Source organism: Quercus robur, chromosome 4, assembly GCF_932294415.1.
Source record: "Quercus robur chromosome 4, dhQueRobu3.1, whole genome shotgun sequence".
In the NCBI taxonomy this organism is placed as follows: Eukaryota; Viridiplantae; Streptophyta; class Magnoliopsida; order Fagales; family Fagaceae; genus Quercus; species Quercus robur.
This window is the reverse complement of record NC_065537.1, coordinates 20,887,051-20,908,322: the sequence shown is the minus strand read 5'-3', so window position 1 is coordinate 20,908,322 and position 21,272 is coordinate 20,887,051. Positions and strand designations below refer to the sequence as shown.

Below are 21,272 nucleotides of genomic sequence, written 5' to 3'. Positions count from 1 at the left end.
ACTCTCCCCTAGAACGCAGACATGCATGAGAAATATATTTGAGAGTAACCAGTAGATGTGAGTCATCAAATTACACTCGTCCTAAACATACGCCTATGATTACACAATTGGCCCTCATGGATTTTTGGTGTGAGAAAGGATTTTCAATGTGTTTTTATGTGCTAAAAACTGGATTAGAGAAAAGTCTTACCTAGGATTATTAAGTTGGGCTCTAAGTTAGGCTATAGAAATAGGAAGGTGAAAGGATAAAAAAAATCAATAAGATTCAAGAAAGCTTTTTTTTTTTTTTTTTTTGAGGAAGAGATTCAAGAAAGCTTGGACAACAACAAGTCCCCAAAATGGAAAAGTCTATATAAACCTATGAAATAAAATGCAATCATATGCATGAGACCTTCCTGTGCAAGTCACTCTCATTCAAGCTTGAGCCTTGAGCTCAAGATAGTTTATGAATTTTAGGAAGTCTATTCATCCCTTGCCTCCCTTCACACGATTCCTCCTTTCAACAATCATTATTCTTCGAATTGAAGTCCCCCATCATGTATTGTTTGGATACAGAGTAGGAATCAAAATGGTGCATTAGAGACATCCTCAAAATTAAAAGTGCATGCTTCTTTTACAACTAAGGCCTAATTATTAAAAAATGTATATTCATTGCAAGGGCACAAGGATTGGCGGCTTCTCCAAAAGCATAGGAGACTCACTTATGACTGCTGAACTTTAGGGACATAGGGATGGAATTATTAGTACAGAGTCCAAATGTCCACAAGATTACCATTGAAATAGATGCTAAGACAGCAGTAGGTATCCTCTCATCAAATAACATCCTGGCTGACTCTTCTAACTTATATAGTGCTCTAATTTCTGATGGCAGGTCTGTACTCCCAACATTTTGAAGAGGTTCATCTCCAATAAATCCACCGAAGGAAATCAGTGTACTGAGCTTTTGGCGAAGAAAGGAAACGTCTCCATAGAATCTTTTGAGCTGTGTTCTAGTCCTGCTCCTTTTATATATATATATATATATATATATATATATATATATATCCCTCCTTTTGGCTTAAATTTAAAGTGGGGTCATGAATTTTGGTAGCCCAAGTCATTTTCTCACATTGTCATCATTGTGATGTTTTGTTTTGTGGTTCTCTTTCTTTGTTTAAAATATTCTGAGTTACAGCCCAAAATAAAAATCGCATTATTCAGGAGCAAAATAGTACTGATCAATAAGCTTTTCCATATATATCATTCCAAAAGATTAACCACAAATTTTGTACCACTTCCATGGTTTAATCACATATATTAATAGAGATGTATTTGATAGCGCTGAACTAACCTTTCAGAATATTGTTGAAAACAGTTGTGACAAGTAATTTATTCAAGATACTTTTTTTGTGAAAAACAATATTAATTAATGTCATTATTTTTTTTTTAAAATTATGTTGTGTTCGCACTTACTGGATCTATCTTTGGGTTGTGGTTTCACTAATATATTTCAAGGTCATATAATTTTCGAATTCCAAGTGCCAGGAAAAAAAAAACATTGAAACATTGTTTTTTAGATAAACTAGACACCCATCACAAATGATTTTACTCATAGACAAATAATTTCCACATATATAATTTCATAAGCAGAGTCAAAAATTTCAACAAATTCATCTCTACTAGTGCTTGGTGCAGTCAACAGGCAGGAAGGACACTTTCTTGGCCTTCAGGTATTATCCCACCAAGAAGTTTATCTGAGCCAAGTTCCCAAATATGGCCACACTACCAGATGGTATCATGGTGAAGCAAACCAAATCATCATCCATTCTAGCAAATGTATTGATTGGCTTCAACTTCACATCAGCACCAGTAAAATGAGCCGTGATAATGGGGATATGAATTTCATCTCTAGACCTGAAACAAAGACTAAGAACACCCCTTGGGTCACTAACACGTTCAGCATCAATAGCTTTCTCAACGGCTGATACCAAATCTTCATGAAATTCAGGTGGAAGAGAGGTTAAAGTTGTGTCTGAGTCAATAACAATGTTACCCTCATTACTAGCAACAGCCTTAGAAGAAGCCTTATAGGCAAACCTCTTGTTCCCAACACTAATGCCCTCTAGAGTAAGGTAATAGAATGTCGAAGGATCTTTTGCAACCAAGGGTGTTGAAACCACACCATTGCCAGAAACCAAGCCATTGCTACCAAAATTAATCTTGCTTGTAACATTTGAATTTTCTATGGGAACTAAACAATAAGAAAATTTTCCACCAATAGAATTGTTTAGTTGAGAGACCAGAGAAAGAGGGCCACCTCCTAGGCCAATTATGCCTGATCCTGCCTCACCAAATGTACCATCATTATTGTGCCCGCACCCAAATACAATATTTGGTAATGTGACCTGATGGCTAGTAGTTGAGCCAATGGTTAAGGTTTCAACACCAAGATCACCATTAGTGAATGATTGGTCTCCATATGAATAACCATACTGGCAGGTGTTTTTATCAGTGCCACAAGAGGCAGTGTTTAATGCCTTGCAAGGACTTGAATTGTAGGGCACGTTACCATATGTTGAAGATTGCTGAGGATCAAAGAGAGGAAGGTTTTGCTTGTAACATTTTTCACATGGCTCACATTGTGTCCATGTTAGATCACTGCCTGTATATGCAATGCCAAGCACCTCAACTGCTGGGGTTCCAAGGGAAATCTTCATGAGGTGTTCTCCGCCATTAGCTATTATGTTTGATTGGATTGAACTCTTAGATTGTAAGCTTGGCCTGAAATGATTAGCCCGTGAAATGGAACGAGCAAAAGCCTTATACAAGCGATCAAAATGGGTGTGAGAGGCATTGTGCGATGGAGACTGTCGAATCACGCTGTATGCAGGGGCGGAGCCACTTGGCTCCTTTGGGGGGCCATGGCCCCCCCCCCCCCCCAAAATTTTTCAAATTTCCTTTAGAGTATATATAAAATTGATTTGGGCCCCTCCAAAAATTGATATCCGGCCCCCCCCCCCCAAAAAATTATTTCAACAATTCTTCTTGAGTTCTAGACCAACACAACTTCAAATAAAATAAAAAACTTGGCCCACAGCCAGCCCCACCAGCTAGCCCCAAATCCTTAATAAAGCAAAATTTTTCTCCTCTAAACTAAGCACACTTCCAACCCAGCCCAACCTCAAATCTAAAATACCTAATCAAACAAAACAAAGGCATCATCCATCCTCACCGTTTGAAAAAAGAGAGAACAATTTGACTGTCACGACTACACCTTGGTTTTTTTCCTTCTCAATTCTCAATTCACGCCTCTAATAGTGTCATGCCTTTGCCTTGGAAACAATCTCCTCACCCGCTTGCCGTGACGCCGCAGCCTCCACTAGCCCGTTGACTTGTTCATCACCTCAACCACAAGCCCTCACCTCAATTCCTCAAGGTATCTCATTCAATCATTCTCATCTCACTTCTCTCTCTTTTTCTCAACAACTAAACTAAATATTGAAGTCTGAATAGCAGAATAGAAATATCAAATATTTGTAAGTGAATGTGTGATATCCCTTTGCTAGCACAACTATTTATGCATATTTGACTTTGTTTTTTTTTTTTTTTTTTGTTTATTGTTATTGTATTCTTTATTCCTGACCCACTAACTCCATTGACTCTATGACTTAACCTTTTGGCTTTTGTGTTGTTTGTCTCTTGAGTGGGGGCAGGGCGGGGCTTGCATTTTGTAGTTGGGTAGTAAAGTAAGTAAATTATAAATGAAAAAAAAAAATCTATGGAAGGCAATTGGGATGAGGGCCGTGAGTCTGTGTATTTTGTTTTTAGCCATTACATTATGCAAGGTAGCAGGGTGTTGTTAATTTATTTGGTTTATGTTGTTTGTTTATACTTTTGATTGATTTGTTTATTTAATTTTTTTATCCTAAAAGGCCATTACTTAATTAAATGTGTATTTATATTATAATTCATGTAAGAATGAATTTTATATGATAATTTATTATAAGTTAGTTTATCATTTTTTAAATTGATTTTTTTTTTTTTTTGGATTGAAATTAGGTGCCAAATAATGAGCAAACGATAAACAATTGATGCATTCTTTAAGAAAAAATATATTAGTCACCAATAATATGGTAGCTTATATAGAGAAGGAAATTGCAGGGAATTTCACTGTAGAGATGATAATGGATGAACTTTATTCCATGAAAAATCGTCGCCAAGCATGATTTGATGTGAATATTCTTTTTTTTATGTCTACATTGAGCTAGATAGTTTTTCATGTTCATAACATACAAAAATATGATGATATATGAAAGTTGATAATTTTGTATTTAATAGACTTATGAATTATTTTTAGCATATCTCAACTACAACCCGGCCCCTCCAAGTAATTATTCTTGGTTACGCCCCTGGCTGTATGAGATCAACTGTGATTCCACTGTAAGTTGCCTCTGTCAATGAAAGTATAAGTACTACTGATAAAGTAGAGAGGAAAGTGTTTAATCTCAAAGCAGCAGCCATGTCTTAACAATATGAGAAGGAAAGGTTGAATGAGATGTGACAAAAACACATTGGACATTACTGAATTTATAGAACTTAGAATCATAAGGTGGAAGGTCAAAAGATTACGTTATATAAAACAATTTACACATATTTTTAAGATTATTTGATTGGTCAATTTAAATGCATTCAGTTTTGGAAGTCTAAACATTTTATTTTTCCTCTCCATTACCAAAACTACGTCGTTTTGGGGTTTGTTTTATAGCCCTATTAATCCTATTTTCAGCATTTGTCTCCCACTTCAAGTCTTCAACAGCAGCCGTTCTCTTCTCCCGGTTTCCCTCTCCAGTCATTCGCTTCCTCCCCATCTCTCTCTTTCTGTCATAAATGGATGTGTAAAGCAGCATCCGAGGTCGACGGGTATTATCAATGTTATTCCCGTTACTCCGTCTTCGAATCCCGGGTTGCCACCTCTTCCGCCGACTCTGCGTCGGTTGATTTCTGACCCGTCTCCGTCTCCGGCAAAGACCTATTCAAGGTCCTCGAGTTCTGGGGATGTAAGTGTGGATTTGATTGAGGAAGACACTCCCAACTCCAACTCCAATTCCAAGGTCTATACTTTTTCTTATTTTAGGTTCTTGAATTTAATGTGAAAAATTATAATCTTTTCATGGATTGTGAATATATTTCATTGACTCCGTTTCTCTCTCTCTCTCCATCACGCCGCCGTTTCTCTCTCTCTATCACACTGCTTCAGTACACTTCTTCGCCGGTATGCTTCTTCGCCGTTCACTCTTTTTTTCTTTGTTCTTTTTTTTGTTTTTGCTACTTTGCTTGGTGCTTGGTGTTTTTTTTGAAGTGGAAATATATTCATTAAACCAACCAGGAAAACATACAAAGAGCCTGCAAAGCAGGACAAAGGACATTAACTACACATATTAGATTGCATATCAGATTGCAGAAAAGACAGAATAAAGGGAGGGGCAACGCCCTTCCATATTTGACAATTTCCAGTTCTTCTAGCATGTTGTGCGAGCTCATGGGCCACTGAATTGTAACTTCTACTTAAGTACTTGAAATGGCAAGATTCAAAAGACTCACAAACTTGATGAATTCCCTGAATGAGGTGGCCGAAAATGCTCCCTGTAGCTTTATCGTTAACTGCTTGGATAACTGTCAGAGCATCAGATTCAACAATAATCCGAGGCAGCTGAAGCTCTTGAGCAAAAAGGACACCTTGCTCCAAAGCAAAAACTTCCGAAAGCTCTGCAGAAAAATAGGACTGGAGCGGCAAGCACAGAGCAGCCACTACTTGACCATTGGAGTCTCTAATAACAACACCCACACTGGAAGAACCTTCTTGTTCTGAAGAAGCACCATCAACATTAACTTTAAAAGCTCGCTTGGTGCTTGGTGTTAAGACGTGTTTTCTACGTTTGTTAATATTTACCGGTCCGTTGATATCACTTTTTTATTAATCATTAATACCTTGCTATCAAGTAAAATTATCGTAAAAATATTATAATTTTAATATTTTTTTAATATTTTATTTTAATTTATAAAAAATTAATATCTCAAAAATTGTAAAAATATTATAATAATAACAAAACATTATAATATTTTCACGATATATTTATTTTTATTTTTAAGTTAGAGCTGATCTCAATCTCATATTTTATTATTTTATTTTAAATTATAAAAAATTAACATCTCAATAATATTTTCGGCACAAACTAAAACACGGGCATACTATGACCAAAAAAAAATAAAAATAAAAAAGAAAGAAGCCCAATTCAAGCAAAACGGTGAGTTTTGCCTCACCCAATTGAATAGAGTTAGTAGATTTTATCTGTTTTTCTTTCCTACTATAATATCTCTCCACATAGACTGACCCGATTTCTTCCCAAACCAAACTCAACCCATAGTCCCACACAGACCCGCGAGAGAGAGGAAATCAATCGGCGGCGTGCCTCCATTGCCACTATTGTCCTCGCCTTCCTCCGCCGTGCTTGTCCACCCCCACCCTCCACCACCACCGCTCCACTGCCTAGGTCGAAATCGTCCCTTCCACTCTAACGTCGTTCTTCTTTGCTGTTGATTTTGTATTTCTTCTAGGCCTAACCTCTATTTGTCTTTTCTGGGCTAGGACAGAATTGGGCCCAAGTTAGCCATTTCAGGCTTTCATTTGTATCTGTGAGAGTGCCCAGAGAGAGAGAGAGAGAGAGAATGAATAAAGGCGGAGCAGGTGGAGGAGGCGGAAGTGGGAGCAGCGGTGGCGGAAGTGGACCCACCGCGGCAGCAGCGGCAGCGGCAGCTCAGAAGCAGAAAACATTACTTCAAAGAGTCGAAGCCGACATTGGCAGCATTGTTGACAACTTCAGCCACCTCGTCAATGGCTCACGGGTATTCAAATATTTGTATTACATTACTGTTTTTTGCTAAGCTTTTCTAATTGGGTTATTAAAATTTTAAGTCTTTGTGGCTCTTATTGGACAAATCTTTTGGATCTTCCAGTTTCACCATCAACAAATCTTTTGGAAACCTGTGCTACACTCATATGTTAAATTGCTTAATTTATGAACTGAGTTGTTACATTTCACTGTCAACAAATTTAAGCAAGAATTTGTATCGAAAAATGCTAGGACCACGACAAATTACACAACTTTTGTCACAACTTGAGTGGTGGAGAAAAAATTTGTGTAATTTGTTGTGGTTCTAGCATTGTTGATTTGTATCTAGCTTTTAGATGGTTGTTTTGTTTGTCTTGGTTGGTTGCATGCTTATTCTCATTAACACATGCATTGTTTGTATTCGAATAATGGTTAGTGATTAAATTTATCATGCTCTATTGGCTTAATTTTTTAAGACTAAAAGGGTAGTTTAACATAGTATCAAAGTAGGTAGTCCTAAAGTTTAACCATGTCTCCACTTTAGTCACATTTCTAGTCCATTTGGATTGAGGGGGAGGAACGGAGATTGGAGGGAAGTAGAATATAGTTGGCCAGAAATATGCTAATTTCCGGCTAACTCTACCCCACTCCCCCTCCTTCCCCCTCAATCCAAACAGACTAAAGATGGGCTCACACCCAAGAGGGAGTGTTAGGATAATGGTGAAGTGGTTAAATTCGCCATTTCATGTTAGCATAAAGTTTTGGTACTAAGAGGTAGTTTAACAGATTGAACTGACTAGCCTTATCTTGTGGTTTTCTTCTTATCTGTACTAAGATTTGAACAAATGGTTGTTCCCATCATCCTTAGCCTCGGTAGCATAGCTTGTGCCCATCATTGGTATCAACATGTCATTTTTAATGGAAGCTTTTGTTTTGTGTTGAATAGTTGTTTAATAATTAAATATTAAAATTAAGGTGTCCTAGCAATTTTCATAAATCACCTATCTTTATTGTTTAGAGTAAAGGTACAAACCATTTGGCAACTTAATCAATTATACGGGCCATTCTCACCTATTATAGATCCCATATTACCCAATATCAACTTATCTAGGGGGTCACTTGATGAATGAAAGCCTTTGACACTTCAGGATTACAAGGCTGTGTTGCTGGGGGGGTGGTGGGAATCAAGAGGGGAAGATTTGGGAAAAAGACAGGATATGAAGTGGGGAGAAATAATCTGATTTGGTTGGACATCAGATTAAGTCCGTTAGGAAATAGATAGGATGAGAATGCTGAGAACTTTAGCAAGGGGGACAGAGAGTGGATTTGAGAATATCAGCAAGAGAGAATTGAGAAAGAAGGTAAGAAAGAAAGAGGGGAAGGGGAGGGAGTGGAATACAATGTTGGGAAAAGCGAGGGGCGCACTTAAGCACACAAGCCTCTTGGAGCCTAGGCGCAAAGCACAAGTGTGCACCTTATCGAAGTGAAGCGCACATTTTTAAAATTCTCATATAAATTGAAATAAATTTTTTTATATAATTCATATAACATTTAGATAAGCCGTACTTTTGCAATTTTAACACAAAAATTGCAAGTCAAGTCTCTTTTTTTGTTTTTTGGGATAAGCTAGATATGAGTACTTCCATGTAATATCCTTTCTTAAATCTCCTATATCCATATTGCCCTATAACTAATTAGTAATATTAGTTAGGTAAAATACTATTTTGGTCCCTAAATTTTAACAAAAGTTTGTTTTTCGTCCCTAAACTTTAAAAAGTTCTTTTTTCATCCTTAAACTATTAAAAAGTTCATATTTCATCCCTAAACTATTGAAAACGTTTTATTTATGTCCTTAAACTTTACTAAAAGTTTGTTTTTCTTCCCTAAACTATTGGAAAAAGTTCTTTTTTCATCCCTATTTGTGTCTTTAAACTATTGAAAAAACACTTTACAAATTTTAGGGATGAAAAATGAACTTTTTAAAGTTTAGGGATGAAAAACAAACTTTCATTAAAATTTAGGGACCAAAATAGTATTTTACCCTATTAGTTAATAATTTAATCACTTAATGACTATGTATCTGTTTGGATACACGTTGCGTTGTGTTTCCTGCGTTTTCAGCTTTTTTTTTTCTTTTTTTTTCTGGGTTCAGCCACAGTTGTTAACCAAGTCTACCGTGAACAATGCACCCGTGCACTGTTCACGGGTCCCACGGTACTATTCACACATTTAAAAATTATTTTGCTACAGTGTTTTCAATTTTCAGTTTCAGCAAAATAAGTTCTATCCAAATGGACCCTATAACTCTATAAGAATTAGTCTGCTATATTCAACATCAACCACTTAAGTAACTAAACAATTACCACATATATTATATCATACTTTTTTTTTTTTTCACGAATGAGCTAAGAATATGAGGACATTGCAACATGATAATTGGTACCAAGCAGATTCCAAAAGGGAAAAAAATAGAATAAGAAGTGGTTAGGTGGGTTACTGTTTCAAGGAGAAAAGATAAAAATAGAGAAGAACTGGGAGGTTATGGGTTGGGTTTTAGGACAAGTTATACTCAAAATATTATTTTTTGATAAGTAAGTTACACTAAAAATATGCCAATCAATGGTTTATATCAATAATGTCAAGATCCTATAGTTTTAAGTTTTGGTTTATTTTTTTGAAAAATATAAAAAAGCGCAAAAAAGCGTGCTTAAAGTGCGCTTCTTTGAATGAGCCTAGCTTTTGAGGCAAAAAGTGCTAGAGCCTTGGGGCTTCGAGCTTTGAGCTTAAGCGCGCTTTTAACAACACTGGTGGAATAAAACTCAACAAAACTCAAAATTTCAATTCATTCATCTGCTAAAAGATCAAATTTAGCTATGATTACTTCCCATGGAAGTTCTTGCACTCTCTTTAATTTTTTTAGTAAGTAATAAAATTTTATTTAAAAGAAACAGGGCGAAGCCTGAATACATGAGAAGTATGCAAGTGCAACCCAACAAATTAAGACCTAAAATTAAAAAGATCCAAGAGCTCTAAAAGAGAACAACAAACATCCCTAATATTCCTCAACCAATCAAACAAAGATCTAAGAACACATAGTTTCAAGTGAAGCACGTAGGCATGGGCATTTTCATTTGATTCATTGTATCACTACTGCATTGCCTGCACTTTGCTAAGGAAACAATGGGCTAACTCATTACCAAGGAAATCTTCTTGCTTATTGGTAAAAGGGAAAGAAGCCTTTGCAGATAATCACCTCCCAGCCAGTGCTTGCACATTTTAAACTTTGGCTTTTTGTGCCAACTAGTTCATTGCCTTGATTGAGTGAACATAGTTACTGATGTTGTTGTTAACTAGCTCTTGAAGTTGGTATGAAGCTAGAACTTCGTATTTTGATGTTTTGTTACATTTGGTGGGTGCCACCTTGTCTCTGGGATCAGTGAGGATCACTTAGTCTCTAGAAGGGAAGGGAACCTTATACCTACTAATTGCTATTAATGAATTATAATTTTTTAATCTCTAGAATGGAAGGGAGCCTTCTTCCCTATAATTGCCAAGGTGTAAAATCAGGAAAGGGAGCTATAGGGGCATAAGGCCTTTTCAAATTGTGGGAAGTGATTCTTAACAAACTTGCCTTTTAAAATGTGAAAACTAAACAAACAATTAAGAACCCATCCAAATATACCAGAGTTGAGTAGTTTAGATCTAGAACCCGTTTGTTTATATTGCTGTATGATGTAAATAAAAGAGGCAAGTGATCTTTGAAGGGTTAATTGGTTTTTCTAAGGAAGTCACCTGAGCTTTTGGTTTGTGTTTTAATTATTGCTGAAAATTTTAAAATATATATTCTTAGAAGTTTTGTTTAATGTGATTATTTTGCATGGAACCTTGCTTAATGTAGGTGAATGATCTTCCTGTCAGAAATTCACAAGAAGCTTTCATGATGGAGATGCGTGCAGCTAGAATGGTAAGAACGGTTACAGCTTTCTCTCACTCATGTGAGCATGCACAAGAATGTAGACATGTATATATAGTTTAAAATTGAAATCTCATTCATCTACTTTTAGATTTAGATCTTGGAAAGATTGTTGTGATGCAAAAGGAAAGTTTGGGATGCAGTTTGTGAGTTTCTTTTTTGCATATCCTTTTTAAGGGATTTAGAGAGATTCCACGCACCACAAAGCCATACACTTGCCCATAAAAAAATTGATGAACTCAAGGATGCATCTCCCATTGAGCTATTGAATTTCTTAGACGATACGAGTTTATATAGGTTTTTTTCTTTTCTTTTCACTGAGATAATGAGATACTTGCTAAAAATAAGGTTGTTGATAATGGATTTAAAAGTTTGGATTTTTAAAAATTTTATTTTTACTGTTAAGACTATCTAAGCCTATTCTATTCTAGTTACTGAACACCAACATCTTCAATTATAGGTTCAGACAGCCGACTCTCTACTTAAGTTGGTATCAGAGCTTAAGCAAACCGCAATCTTCTCCGGATTTGCATCCCTTAATGACCATGTGGAGCAAAGAACAGCTGAGTTTAATCAACAGGCAGAGAAGACAGACCACATGTTGGCAAGAATTGGAGAGGAGGCAGCTGCCAGCCTCAAGGAGCTTGAATTGCATTATTTTTCTTCAGCAGAGAGGGCTAGTGATACTCCGCAGTTGTGAATGGGTGGCATAAGAGAAGCATGCTAATCAGCATTTGATTCTACTCTTAAGTACTGCGATTTCTAGTTCTAGTTTAGTTTACCAATTTGATCTGATCAGTTTTTAATTTCATTGTAAATGTTTCTTAACAGTCAGTACTAAAATTGTCAATGAATTTAATGGGTTATGGTCACCCCCTCCTCTCAACTATGGAATTATTAATTAAAAAAAAAAAATACAGTATATTTGTGCCACTCAAAATAAGTGAAACAAGTCAACAATTATTGTGTCCCAAAGCCTCGTGTCTGGATTACATTCACCTGCTAAATAGTAATTAGGGGTGGCAAAGTAAGCCTAAACTCATTTGTCCACCTAAACTCACCTACTCTAATTGAACCAAAACTTACCCAATTATTAATTTGGTTAAATAGGCATCAACCCAATTAGACCCAGTGATTATTGGGTTTTAACTAAAAACCCATTGAAGCCCATATAACCCAAAAAATAATATATCCAAATTCAACCTAACTCTTCCCATAAAAAATAAAATAAAATAAAATAAAAAACAGCCCTCAGACAATTCAGTGTTTCACGAGGGTTTTCATTTTCCCTCATTTTCTCGGCCTCCAATCACGTTTTAGTTGGAGACCCAGTGATCTTTTTTCTTTCTTTCTATTCACCACTTTGCATTGTTTGGTCCCTGAGAAAGTTTAATCTCCATCAAATCCAAGAAAACAAGAAACAAGAAACCAAACCAAACCATAAATCAACCCAAGAAATAAACCCATAAACACAATAACCAATCCATCTCCAGCAAACCCATAAACCCAAGTCGTCAGTCGACAATTGACATCGAAGATTCACCGATGAGCCACAGAACTCTCCAAGCTTCACCATCAACTCTGTAACAACAAACATAAATTGATTAATTATTCACAAAAACCAAACAAGTTCAAAAAAATTGAATCTAGAAATGGAAAATCAAACAAACCTGTGAAAGAAATGGAGCAATCAACGGCGAGGACACATGTAAGGCCGCCGGCGTAGTGGAGTGTGCCATTGGTGTAGCGAGGGAGGATTTTCTCACCATAACTGCAAAGGAATTTGATGGTCTCTGTGTTTTTGCTATTGTTGGACTCCATGAAAGTTTCAAAAGTTCTAGAGAGAGTAAGGTGGGGATTAAAATAAAAACATATATATATATATATATATATATATAATATTATTAACAGTTTATATTTTTAGAAGAAATTATTGACATAATTGGTTGTGATTGATGCAACATTATTCTCATTTAAGTCTATCATTGACATTATTTTTACCATTAACATTATTTCTATTGTACATTAATCACAACAAAATAATATCAGCCATTATAAATTTTTTTTAACAAAATTTTATATTACAATAATATTATTTTTTAAAGTAAAATACAAAAGCCTCTCGAGATTAAGATTAAAGTACCACCAATTATTTTTAAAAATATCCAATTTGTCCTCTAAGCACAAACTACACTTAACACGCTTGAAAGTTTCTCCACTCCGCCAAATACTCTACTTCCTCTAACAGCTGAACTACACATATTTCACAATGATTACATTATGACAATTATGTTGGAAAAATAATAATGAATAAACAAGAATGTAAATAAGCAATAATAATATAAATTTAAATAAATTTAGGAACAATTTTACAGTGCTATAGAATCACGCAAAAAGTGTTGTTCTTAAAGGTTAATTCATGTCACCTAAAGTAAAACTTGGTGCGATTGGTTCTCTTGACCAAACAACCCCCCAGGATTAAACTATAGAGTCGACCTTTATAATGTATGCACTTCCACTCACAAAAGGTTTAAGAACAACCTTCTATTGTCGTTCCTTAAAAAACAAATATTCTTGTAGAAAAATATGTGGTAGAGAAAGATCGTAAAATTGTGTATATCTAAATATAGAGTAGTAAAAAGACCTTTTAGAGAAGGTATTATAATGAGTATTATATAGGCTACCTAGGAAAATAATAATCTATAGTTATTGGTTACTAATAACTCTTAAAAGCCCAACGACTATATTATCAATTATTGCCTAATGGCTATTTTTCTCATAATTGCCCAACGGTTATTTTACTCATAAATTTCCAACGACTATAAAATAAATAAGGATAAAAGTGTTTGGAACACACACCCACACCAACAAATTATATACAAGAGGTTGAAGTTAATAGTAGATATATAATCATTTTTGTTCTTAAGGAACAACTTCAATATTTTTAAAGTTTTAGTAACACTAGGGGTCCGTTTTGATTGAACTTATTTTTGCTGAAACTGAAAACTAAAAACACCGTAGCAAAATAATTTTTGAATGTGTAAATAGTGTCGTAGGATTCGTAAACAGTGCGTGAACAGTACATTAACAGTGCGTGAACAATGGATGAACAGTGTTTTTGTCCCCTGCACAGTAAAATCATGTGATATTACTGTTCACGCACAAGGAAAAAAAAAAGGTCTGAAAACACAAAACGTAAACGCCACATTCAGTTGAATCCAAACGGGTACTAGGCCTATTTTATTTGAGAAAAAAGAGGTGTATTATGTATTCATTTTTAGGTTTTCGTGGGACCCACCACTAAAAAACTTGTTTGACTTTGTATTTGTATTCAGTTTTCATTTTTAGTATCAAAAAAATAGGATTTGAATACAACTTTTTAGTGTTTTCATTTTCTTGAAAATGAAAACAATTGTATTTTTGTAAAAAACCAAATCTGTGGATCCCACTAACATTGACTTGTCCCATCAAAAAACACTCACTCTCTTTCAATTGTGTTGAATTTTTAATTGAAAAATATATAGTGAAATAAAGAAGAAGCAAAAACTAGACTAGAAAATAATGCCAAACATGAAATGGGTTGGATAGAGAAAATAAATACAAGATTTGATAAATAAAAAATGAGTTCAAAAAATGAAAAGCAAAAATTAATCCATCCCATTGATAACCAAATAGGGTTTAACATTAGAGCATCTTCAGCAATTTAGCCAAATTTTCACATGGTTTGGAGAGCAACCAATTTTAGTATTTTGTCTAACTATTTTTTAAATATAATTTTCTTCATTATTACTTTAATCTTTCTTTACTAGTATGATTTTATGGACAAAGTTTAGTTACAAAATTAGTTGTAACCTAAGGCTATAACCTTACTCAATATCTTTTTATTGGGAGTAAATTTTGACAAATCCACCGTTGAATTACATTTTCTTCTTATATCCTCAATATTTACAAAATTTCTATAAAATTAAAGATCAATAACTATGTCATCAATAAATTTTTTAAATTGCAAATTTTTGTAGTTTAAAATTATGCATAAAATGTAAGTTTATAAATCATATAGTAAATAATATCCAATTAGCACAAAATTTGATATCTGTATATATTAAGAAGATTCGGAAAGTTAGTTATTGCATTTTTTTACTTACAAAAATACCCCTAATTTAATTAACTTATCTTTATTCCTAAAAAATAAGAAATAGGATTAAAATTGTAAATTGACAAAAATTAATAACAAAAAGTGAAAAAAATAAAAACTCTCCACAATCCCCACCTTCTCCTAAAAAAAACCATCCCACGTTTTATAAATTTATAAAAAATAATAATTAAAAAAAAAAACCACCATACGGTTTTCTATTTAAAAATAAAAATAAAAATAAAAAACCTATCCCAAGTTTTGTAAGAAATTATAAAATAAAAAATAAAAAATAAAAACTAACCCATATCACATCAAAAATAATAATAATAACTAAACATATTTCAACGCTATTTTGGTGTTCATTTTTTAGAGCTAGCCTTATGTTACTTTTAGCTATATTAGCAATTCTAAACGTGCAATTTTTGTGGGAAAATAAGTGTAAATCTCAAATTTTTTTTTTTTTTTTTTTAGAATCTCAAATTGAAATAAGTGAAAAATTATAACACTAATCCAAAAAAAAAAGGAACCTCATTACACACGGGCAGAGCACGTGTGATGAGGCTAGTCGGTATATATTAAGAGGATTCAGAAAGTTAGTTATAACTTTTTTTACTTACAAAAGTATCACTAATTTAATTAACTTAAAACTTAAAAATGGGGTTAAAAAAGTAAATTGACAAAAATATTAAATTCCTACTTTCACGTTTTCTGCTTCTAATAAACTTCTACTTTTACATTGATTTAAATTCCTACTTCTACTTACTAACTTTCTACAAAATAGGATTACTCTTTTGTTAGTTTTAAAGGTTCTCCAATCTACAAAACTCAACCCACATATTCACTTTTCTTTTCTTTTTTACTTCATCACGATGTATTTGTTTCTTCTGTCTCCTTTTTTTTTCAATTTTTTTTTTTTTAAAATTTCATTACTCTAATCTCACATTTTTATTTTCCCAAATCTCTTCTTCTTTATTTATTTATTTTTTAAAAAAAGACTCTAACTATAAAACCAATACTATAACTTCTATCCATCCTTATCATCCTAACATCTCCACTAAAAAGCAGTTACTACCATGTAATTTCTCACACTTTTATTTTTGTTTTTCACTTTTTGACTCACGATCTCCTTATTATCACTAAACTCCATGTTTGTTAGTCAGTTTTATATTTATCTTATATTTGTAAAGGCCAAGTTTCATTCTCATCAATCTCATGTTTCTTTTTCTTTGTAAATTTTTTTTGACAATTTGTTCAATTTGTGCTTTTCAATGTTTATTTTTTAAAATTAAGCCAAACTTTAACAACTAATTGATGACTTCAACGGATTTGATATTAGGGACACATTTTATGGGCTCTGGAATTGAGATTGGCGAATGCAATCAAGACTCAAACCATTCGTTAAGCAAACAGGTATCTTCCAAAATTTTTGGTAGTATTGATTTATGCATTTGTGGGGGAAATAATTTTTTCATAACACCCTTAGTTTTTTTTTTTTTTTTTTTGTGATTGGAAAAAGTAAAAATATCAAATTATAATAAATGCAAATAATTAATTTTTAACCAAAAAATAGAAGAGCTTCTGAGCACGCACATGAACGTGTGTTCAGAGGCTAGTGTGTATTAAAAACATAAAGAATATGCAATTTAATGATTAGATTTTCAAAATATGTAATAATGTGAAAGATTGTGAGGGTCCTTTTTTGGACTGTGTCCAGGCCCAAGTAGAAGTAAGGACCCTGGATCTTTTAGTTGTTATTTTAAGGGACTGGACTTGGTTCATCGCAGCTAAATGGACTGACTACAAATCAAGTGGTGCACAGAGCAAGAATCCTACAATACGTACATACTAGCAAGCAAGAAATATATATGCATGGAACAACAAGAAACAGTAAAGGAGCAATGTGATAAAGAAAGACACAGAATAATCGTTAAGGATCCTTAAAACAATGTGAGATATTTCATTACTTTTCTTAATTGTGTATTACAATGTGCTCACTAAAACGTGTTACAAGGTCCAAATAAATTCAAAAATTACAGACTTAGATGGCTCTCTAAGCCTCTAAGACTTGCAAAGTTTGAATCCATTTGAATCTAAGTATGTTCTATAGTGGCTGTTTAAGGATACCGGGTGATATTTTCCTTTCTTTTACTACTTTTTTTGAGTTTTTAACAGAGTTTTCTTAATGATTCTATTCTGATTCATTGTTGACTGGGCTTGGTTCACTGCAGCTAAATGGGTTGATTACAAACCAAGTGGCGCACAGAGCAATAATCCTACAATACATACATACTAGCAAGCAAGAAATATATGTGCATAGAACAGCAAGAAACAGTAAAAGAGCAATGTGATAAAGAAAGACACAGAATAATCGTTAAGGATCCTTAAAACAATGTGAGATATTTTATTACTTTTCTTAATTGTGTATTATAATGTGCTTACTAAAACGTGTTATAAAGTCCAAATAAGTTCAAAAATTACAGACTTAGATGGCTCTCTAAGCCTCTAAGCCTCTAAGCCTCTAAGACTTGCAAAATTTAAATCCCTTTGAATCCAAGTATGTTCTATAGTAGTTGTTTGAGGATACCGGGTGATATTTACCTTTCTTTTACTACTTTCTTTGAGTTTTTGACAGAGTTTTCTTAATAATTTTATTCTTATTCACTATTGACTAGGCTTGGTTCACCGTAGCCAAATGGGCTGATTACAAACCAAGTTGTGCACAGAACAAGAATCCTACAATACATACATACTATCAAGCAAGAAATTTCTATGCATGGAACAGCAAGAAACAGTAAAGGAGTAATGTGATAAAGAAATACACAGAATAATCGTTAAAAATCCTTAAAACAATGTGAGATATTTCATTACTTTTCTTAATTGTGTATTACAATGTGCTCACTAAGACGTGTTATAAGGTTCAAATAAGTTCAAAAATTACAGACTTAGATGGCTCTCTAAGCCTCTAAGATTTGCAAAGTTTGAATCCTTTTGAATCCAAGTATGTTCTATAGTGGCTGTTTGAGGATACCGGGTGATATTTTCCTTTCTTTTACTACTTTCTTTGAATTTTTGATAGAGTTTTCTTAATGATTCTGTTCTAATTCACTGTTGACTGGGATTGGTTCACTGCAGCTAAATGGGCTGATTACAAACCAAGTGGCGCACAAAGCAAGAATCCTACAATACATACATATTAGCAAGCAAGAAATATATATGCATAGAACAGCAAGAAACAGTAAAAGAGCAATGTGATAAAGAAAGACACAGAATAATCGTTAAGGATCCTTAAAATAATGTAAGATATTTCATTACTTTTCTTAATTGTGTATTATAATGTGCTTACTAAGACGTGTTATAAGGTCTAAATAAGTTCAAAAATTACAGACTTAGATGGCTCTCTAAGCCTCTAAGACTTGCAAAGTTTAAATCCCTTTGAATCCAAGTATATTCTATAGTAGCTGTTTGAGGATACCAGGTGATATTTTCCTTTCTTTTACTACTTTTTTGAGTTTTTGACAGAGTTTTCTTAATGATTCTATTCTTATTCACTATTGACTGGCCTTGGTTCATCGCAACTAAATGGGCTGATTACAAACCAAGTGGCGCACAAAGCAAGAATCCTACAATACATACATATTAGCAAGCAAGAAATATATATGCATAGAACAGCAAGAAACAGTAAAGGAGCAATGTGATAAAGAAAGACACAGAATAATCGTTAAGGATCCTTAAAATAAGGTGAGATATTTCATTACTTTTCTTAATTGTGTATTATAATGTGCTTACTAAGACGTGTTATAAGGTTCAAATAAGTTCAAAAATTACAGACTTAGATGGCTCTCTAAGCCTCTAAGACTTGCAAAGTTTAAATCCCTTTGAATCCAAGTATATTCTATAGTAGCTGTTTGAGGATACCAGGTGATATTTTCCTTTCTTTTACTACTTTTTTGAGTTTTTGACAAAGTTTTCTTAATGATTCTATTCTTATTCACTATTGACTGGGCTTGATTCATCGCAGCTAAATGGGCTGATTACAAACCAAGTGGCGCACAAAGCAAGAATCCTACAATACATACATATTAGCAAGCAAGAAATATATATGCATAGAACAGCAAGAAACAGTAAAGGAGCAATGTGATAAAGAAAGACACAGAATAATCGTTAAGGATCCTTAAAATAATGTGAGATATTTCATTACTTTTCTTAATTGTGTATTATAATGTGCTTACTAAGACGTGTTATAAGGTCCAAATAAGTTCAAAAATTACAGACTTAGATAGCTCTCTAAGCCTCTAAGACTTGCAAAGTTTAAATCCCTTTGAATCCAAGTATATTCTATAGTAGCTGTTTGAGGATACCAGGTGATATTTTCCTTTCTTTTACTACTTTTTTGAGTTTTTGACAAAGTTTTTTTAATGATTCTATTCTTATTCACTATTGACTAGGCTTGGTTCATCATAGCTAAATGGGCTGATTACAAACCAAGTTATGCACAGAGCAAGTGTCACGACCCAAATCCATAGAAAATGAATTTAGATGCATGACTAACCTGCTAAACTTATACAAATCCATAAACATAATTAATCCAAAATAAATCAATCCTCCAAAGAAAATAATACTCTCAAAAGCCTCTTACAAAAAAAAAAAAAGTCTAAACTCCACAAATGGGAAATAATCTCCACAAAACATGAATTACAAAATAAGGTAGCTAAAATTCTATAAGTCCTCAATGCATACTGAAGTCGCCTACAACTTCCATACTCTACTTTGCACCTTACAAAGCAACCCAACGGTTCTATATTTCCAAATATACTTTAATCTGAAAAATAGTAATTGATGGGGTGAGCCACACATCTAGTAAGTAATTATACAGAATATACAACTGAATAGAGTCAAGCAAAGCACGAGTATTTAACTTTTTCGCAAACTCATTCAATGATATCAAAAATAATTACTCCACAAGGCATATAATGAATCACTCAATACATATGCACTCACGTCTTAAAATCATTTGAAATCACATACATAAAATTGATCGGAGCACAGTTTCACATATACACATCACATATTCTCACATGCAATCCTGTGAGCAGATACCAACATCTAACCCCTGCTAGTGAAGGATCAACACATATTCTCACATACAATCCTGTGAGCGGATTTACACATATATCTGATCAATTCTAAAACACTTATTTTGAATCACATAACACAAAGCAAAATTTATACAAATATAATAATTTACTTGATACTAACAATTTCTTTTCAAAAATAGAGGCATATCAAAGATCACCATATCAAATAGAACATAAATCAAAGGATGCTTAACTCTCTTGGGAAACGAATAGCGACTGAGGAGTTTATGTAAATATATTACAATTCTTGAGTAAATATGAAAATTAAATTTACTAAAAGAAACATTTTAAATACCATTTGGAGAATAGGAATATAACCTTGAAATCACTTGGTTTTAACAAATTTAAAGAACAAACACCATTTTGGAAACTTACATTGAAACTCAATTATTTCCTAAAAAGAATTTAGTTTAGAAATCATCTTTTAAATGAGATTCGGACATTCAAAACATTAATTAAAATTCGAAATTTCTCTTTTAATGATATAAAAATGCTTTCAATAAACTTTAGGAAACTTTAACTTAAAAATATGACTTTTGAAAAACCTTGACATCTAAGAACCTAAATGACAAAATTTGTGCATATTTTGCATAATTACTTACCTCTCTTGCTAATATATTCGAACACAGCCGAGCACTTTTAGTCTTCCGTAAGCTCTAAACAGAAAATTACTTTAATCAATAAGCAAGAAATTTCATGATCATAAACTACTTCCTAAAACACTATAATACTCCACAACCTTCTCTTTCTATTTTTTTTTTTTTTTTTTCCTAGAGTCATAATATAGGCAAAACTAGTTCCCACACGTAGAAACATCAATTTGAATATAGCTATTAGTTATTCTAAAACAATCATCCAGTATATCAAATATCAAATATAACCAACTACAAGACTTCATGTTATGATTGACCGCCACCTTCTCTTTAGGGTCAATCCTAAACTAGTGATATAATCAAGGAAAACGTTGAAAATCTAGTAGGACCTAATATACACAAATCTAATAGAAGACTTGATGGCAATATATATAATTTATACATGCAAAACCGAAGAAGACTTAGCCAAAATTACGGATTCTAGAAATTCCGTGGCTCAATCTAGGATTCAAGGACCAACTTTTAGGAAAAGATATCTCTTAGAAACAATTCTACATATTGCCAATG

The 21,272-nt window shown here is 33.4% G+C and overlaps 2 protein-coding genes across 8 annotated transcripts; one reads left to right on the top strand and one right to left on the bottom strand.

Moving 5' to 3' along the window:
- Positions 1 to 1,712: 1,712 nt before the first annotated feature.
- LOC126721529 (aspartic proteinase CDR1-like) lies at positions 1,713 to 6,402 on the bottom strand. Its single transcript, XM_050424580.1, has 3 exons — positions 6,399 to 6,402; positions 5,553 to 5,844; positions 1,713 to 2,760 (listed from the first exon to the last, which is right to left on the bottom strand). The coding sequence occupies exons 1-3, from the start codon at positions 6,400 to 6,402 to the stop codon at positions 1,713 to 1,715; spliced, it is 1,344 nt and encodes a 447-aa protein (XP_050280537.1).
- On the top strand, positions 4,772 to 11,714 carry LOC126720845 (mediator of RNA polymerase II transcription subunit 22b-like). Of its 7 annotated transcripts, XM_050423670.1 has the most exons (6): positions 4,772 to 5,090; positions 5,237 to 5,251; positions 6,405 to 6,530; positions 6,631 to 6,882; positions 10,768 to 10,833; positions 11,303 to 11,714. In XM_050423670.1, exons 4-6 carry the CDS (start codon positions 6,706 to 6,708, stop codon positions 11,540 to 11,542), a joined length of 483 nt encoding a protein of 160 aa, XP_050279627.1. In that variant the 5' UTR covers positions 4,772 to 5,090; positions 5,237 to 5,251; positions 6,405 to 6,530; positions 6,631 to 6,705; the 3' UTR covers positions 11,543 to 11,714. The 7 variants fall into 7 exon arrangements, with proteins under 7 accessions (XP_050279627.1, XP_050279626.1, XP_050279624.1 ...); XM_050423669.1 differs by lacking the exon at positions 5,237 to 5,251; XM_050423667.1 differs by lacking the exon at positions 5,237 to 5,251 and having other exon boundaries at positions 6,366 to 6,530.
- Positions 11,715 to 21,272: the final 9,558 nt, after the last annotated feature.

Coding starts and splice junctions, on each gene's coding strand:
- LOC126721529 (XM_050424580.1), bottom strand. Junction 2,761..5,552: donor TTTGAATCTTGCCATTTCAA/GTACTTAAGTAG, acceptor TAATCATTTCAG/GCCAAGCTTACAATCTAAGA.
- LOC126720845 (XM_050423671.1), top strand. CDS start 6,706: ATGAATAAAGGCGGAGCAGGTGGAGGAGGCGGAAGTGGGAGCAGCGGT. Junction 6,883..10,767: donor ACCTCGTCAATGGCTCACGG/GTATTCAAATAT, acceptor TGCTTAATGTAG/GTGAATGATCTTCCTGTCAG. Junction 10,834..11,302: donor AGATGCGTGCAGCTAGAATG/GTAAGAACGGTT, acceptor CTTCAATTATAG/GTTCAGACAGCCGACTCTCT.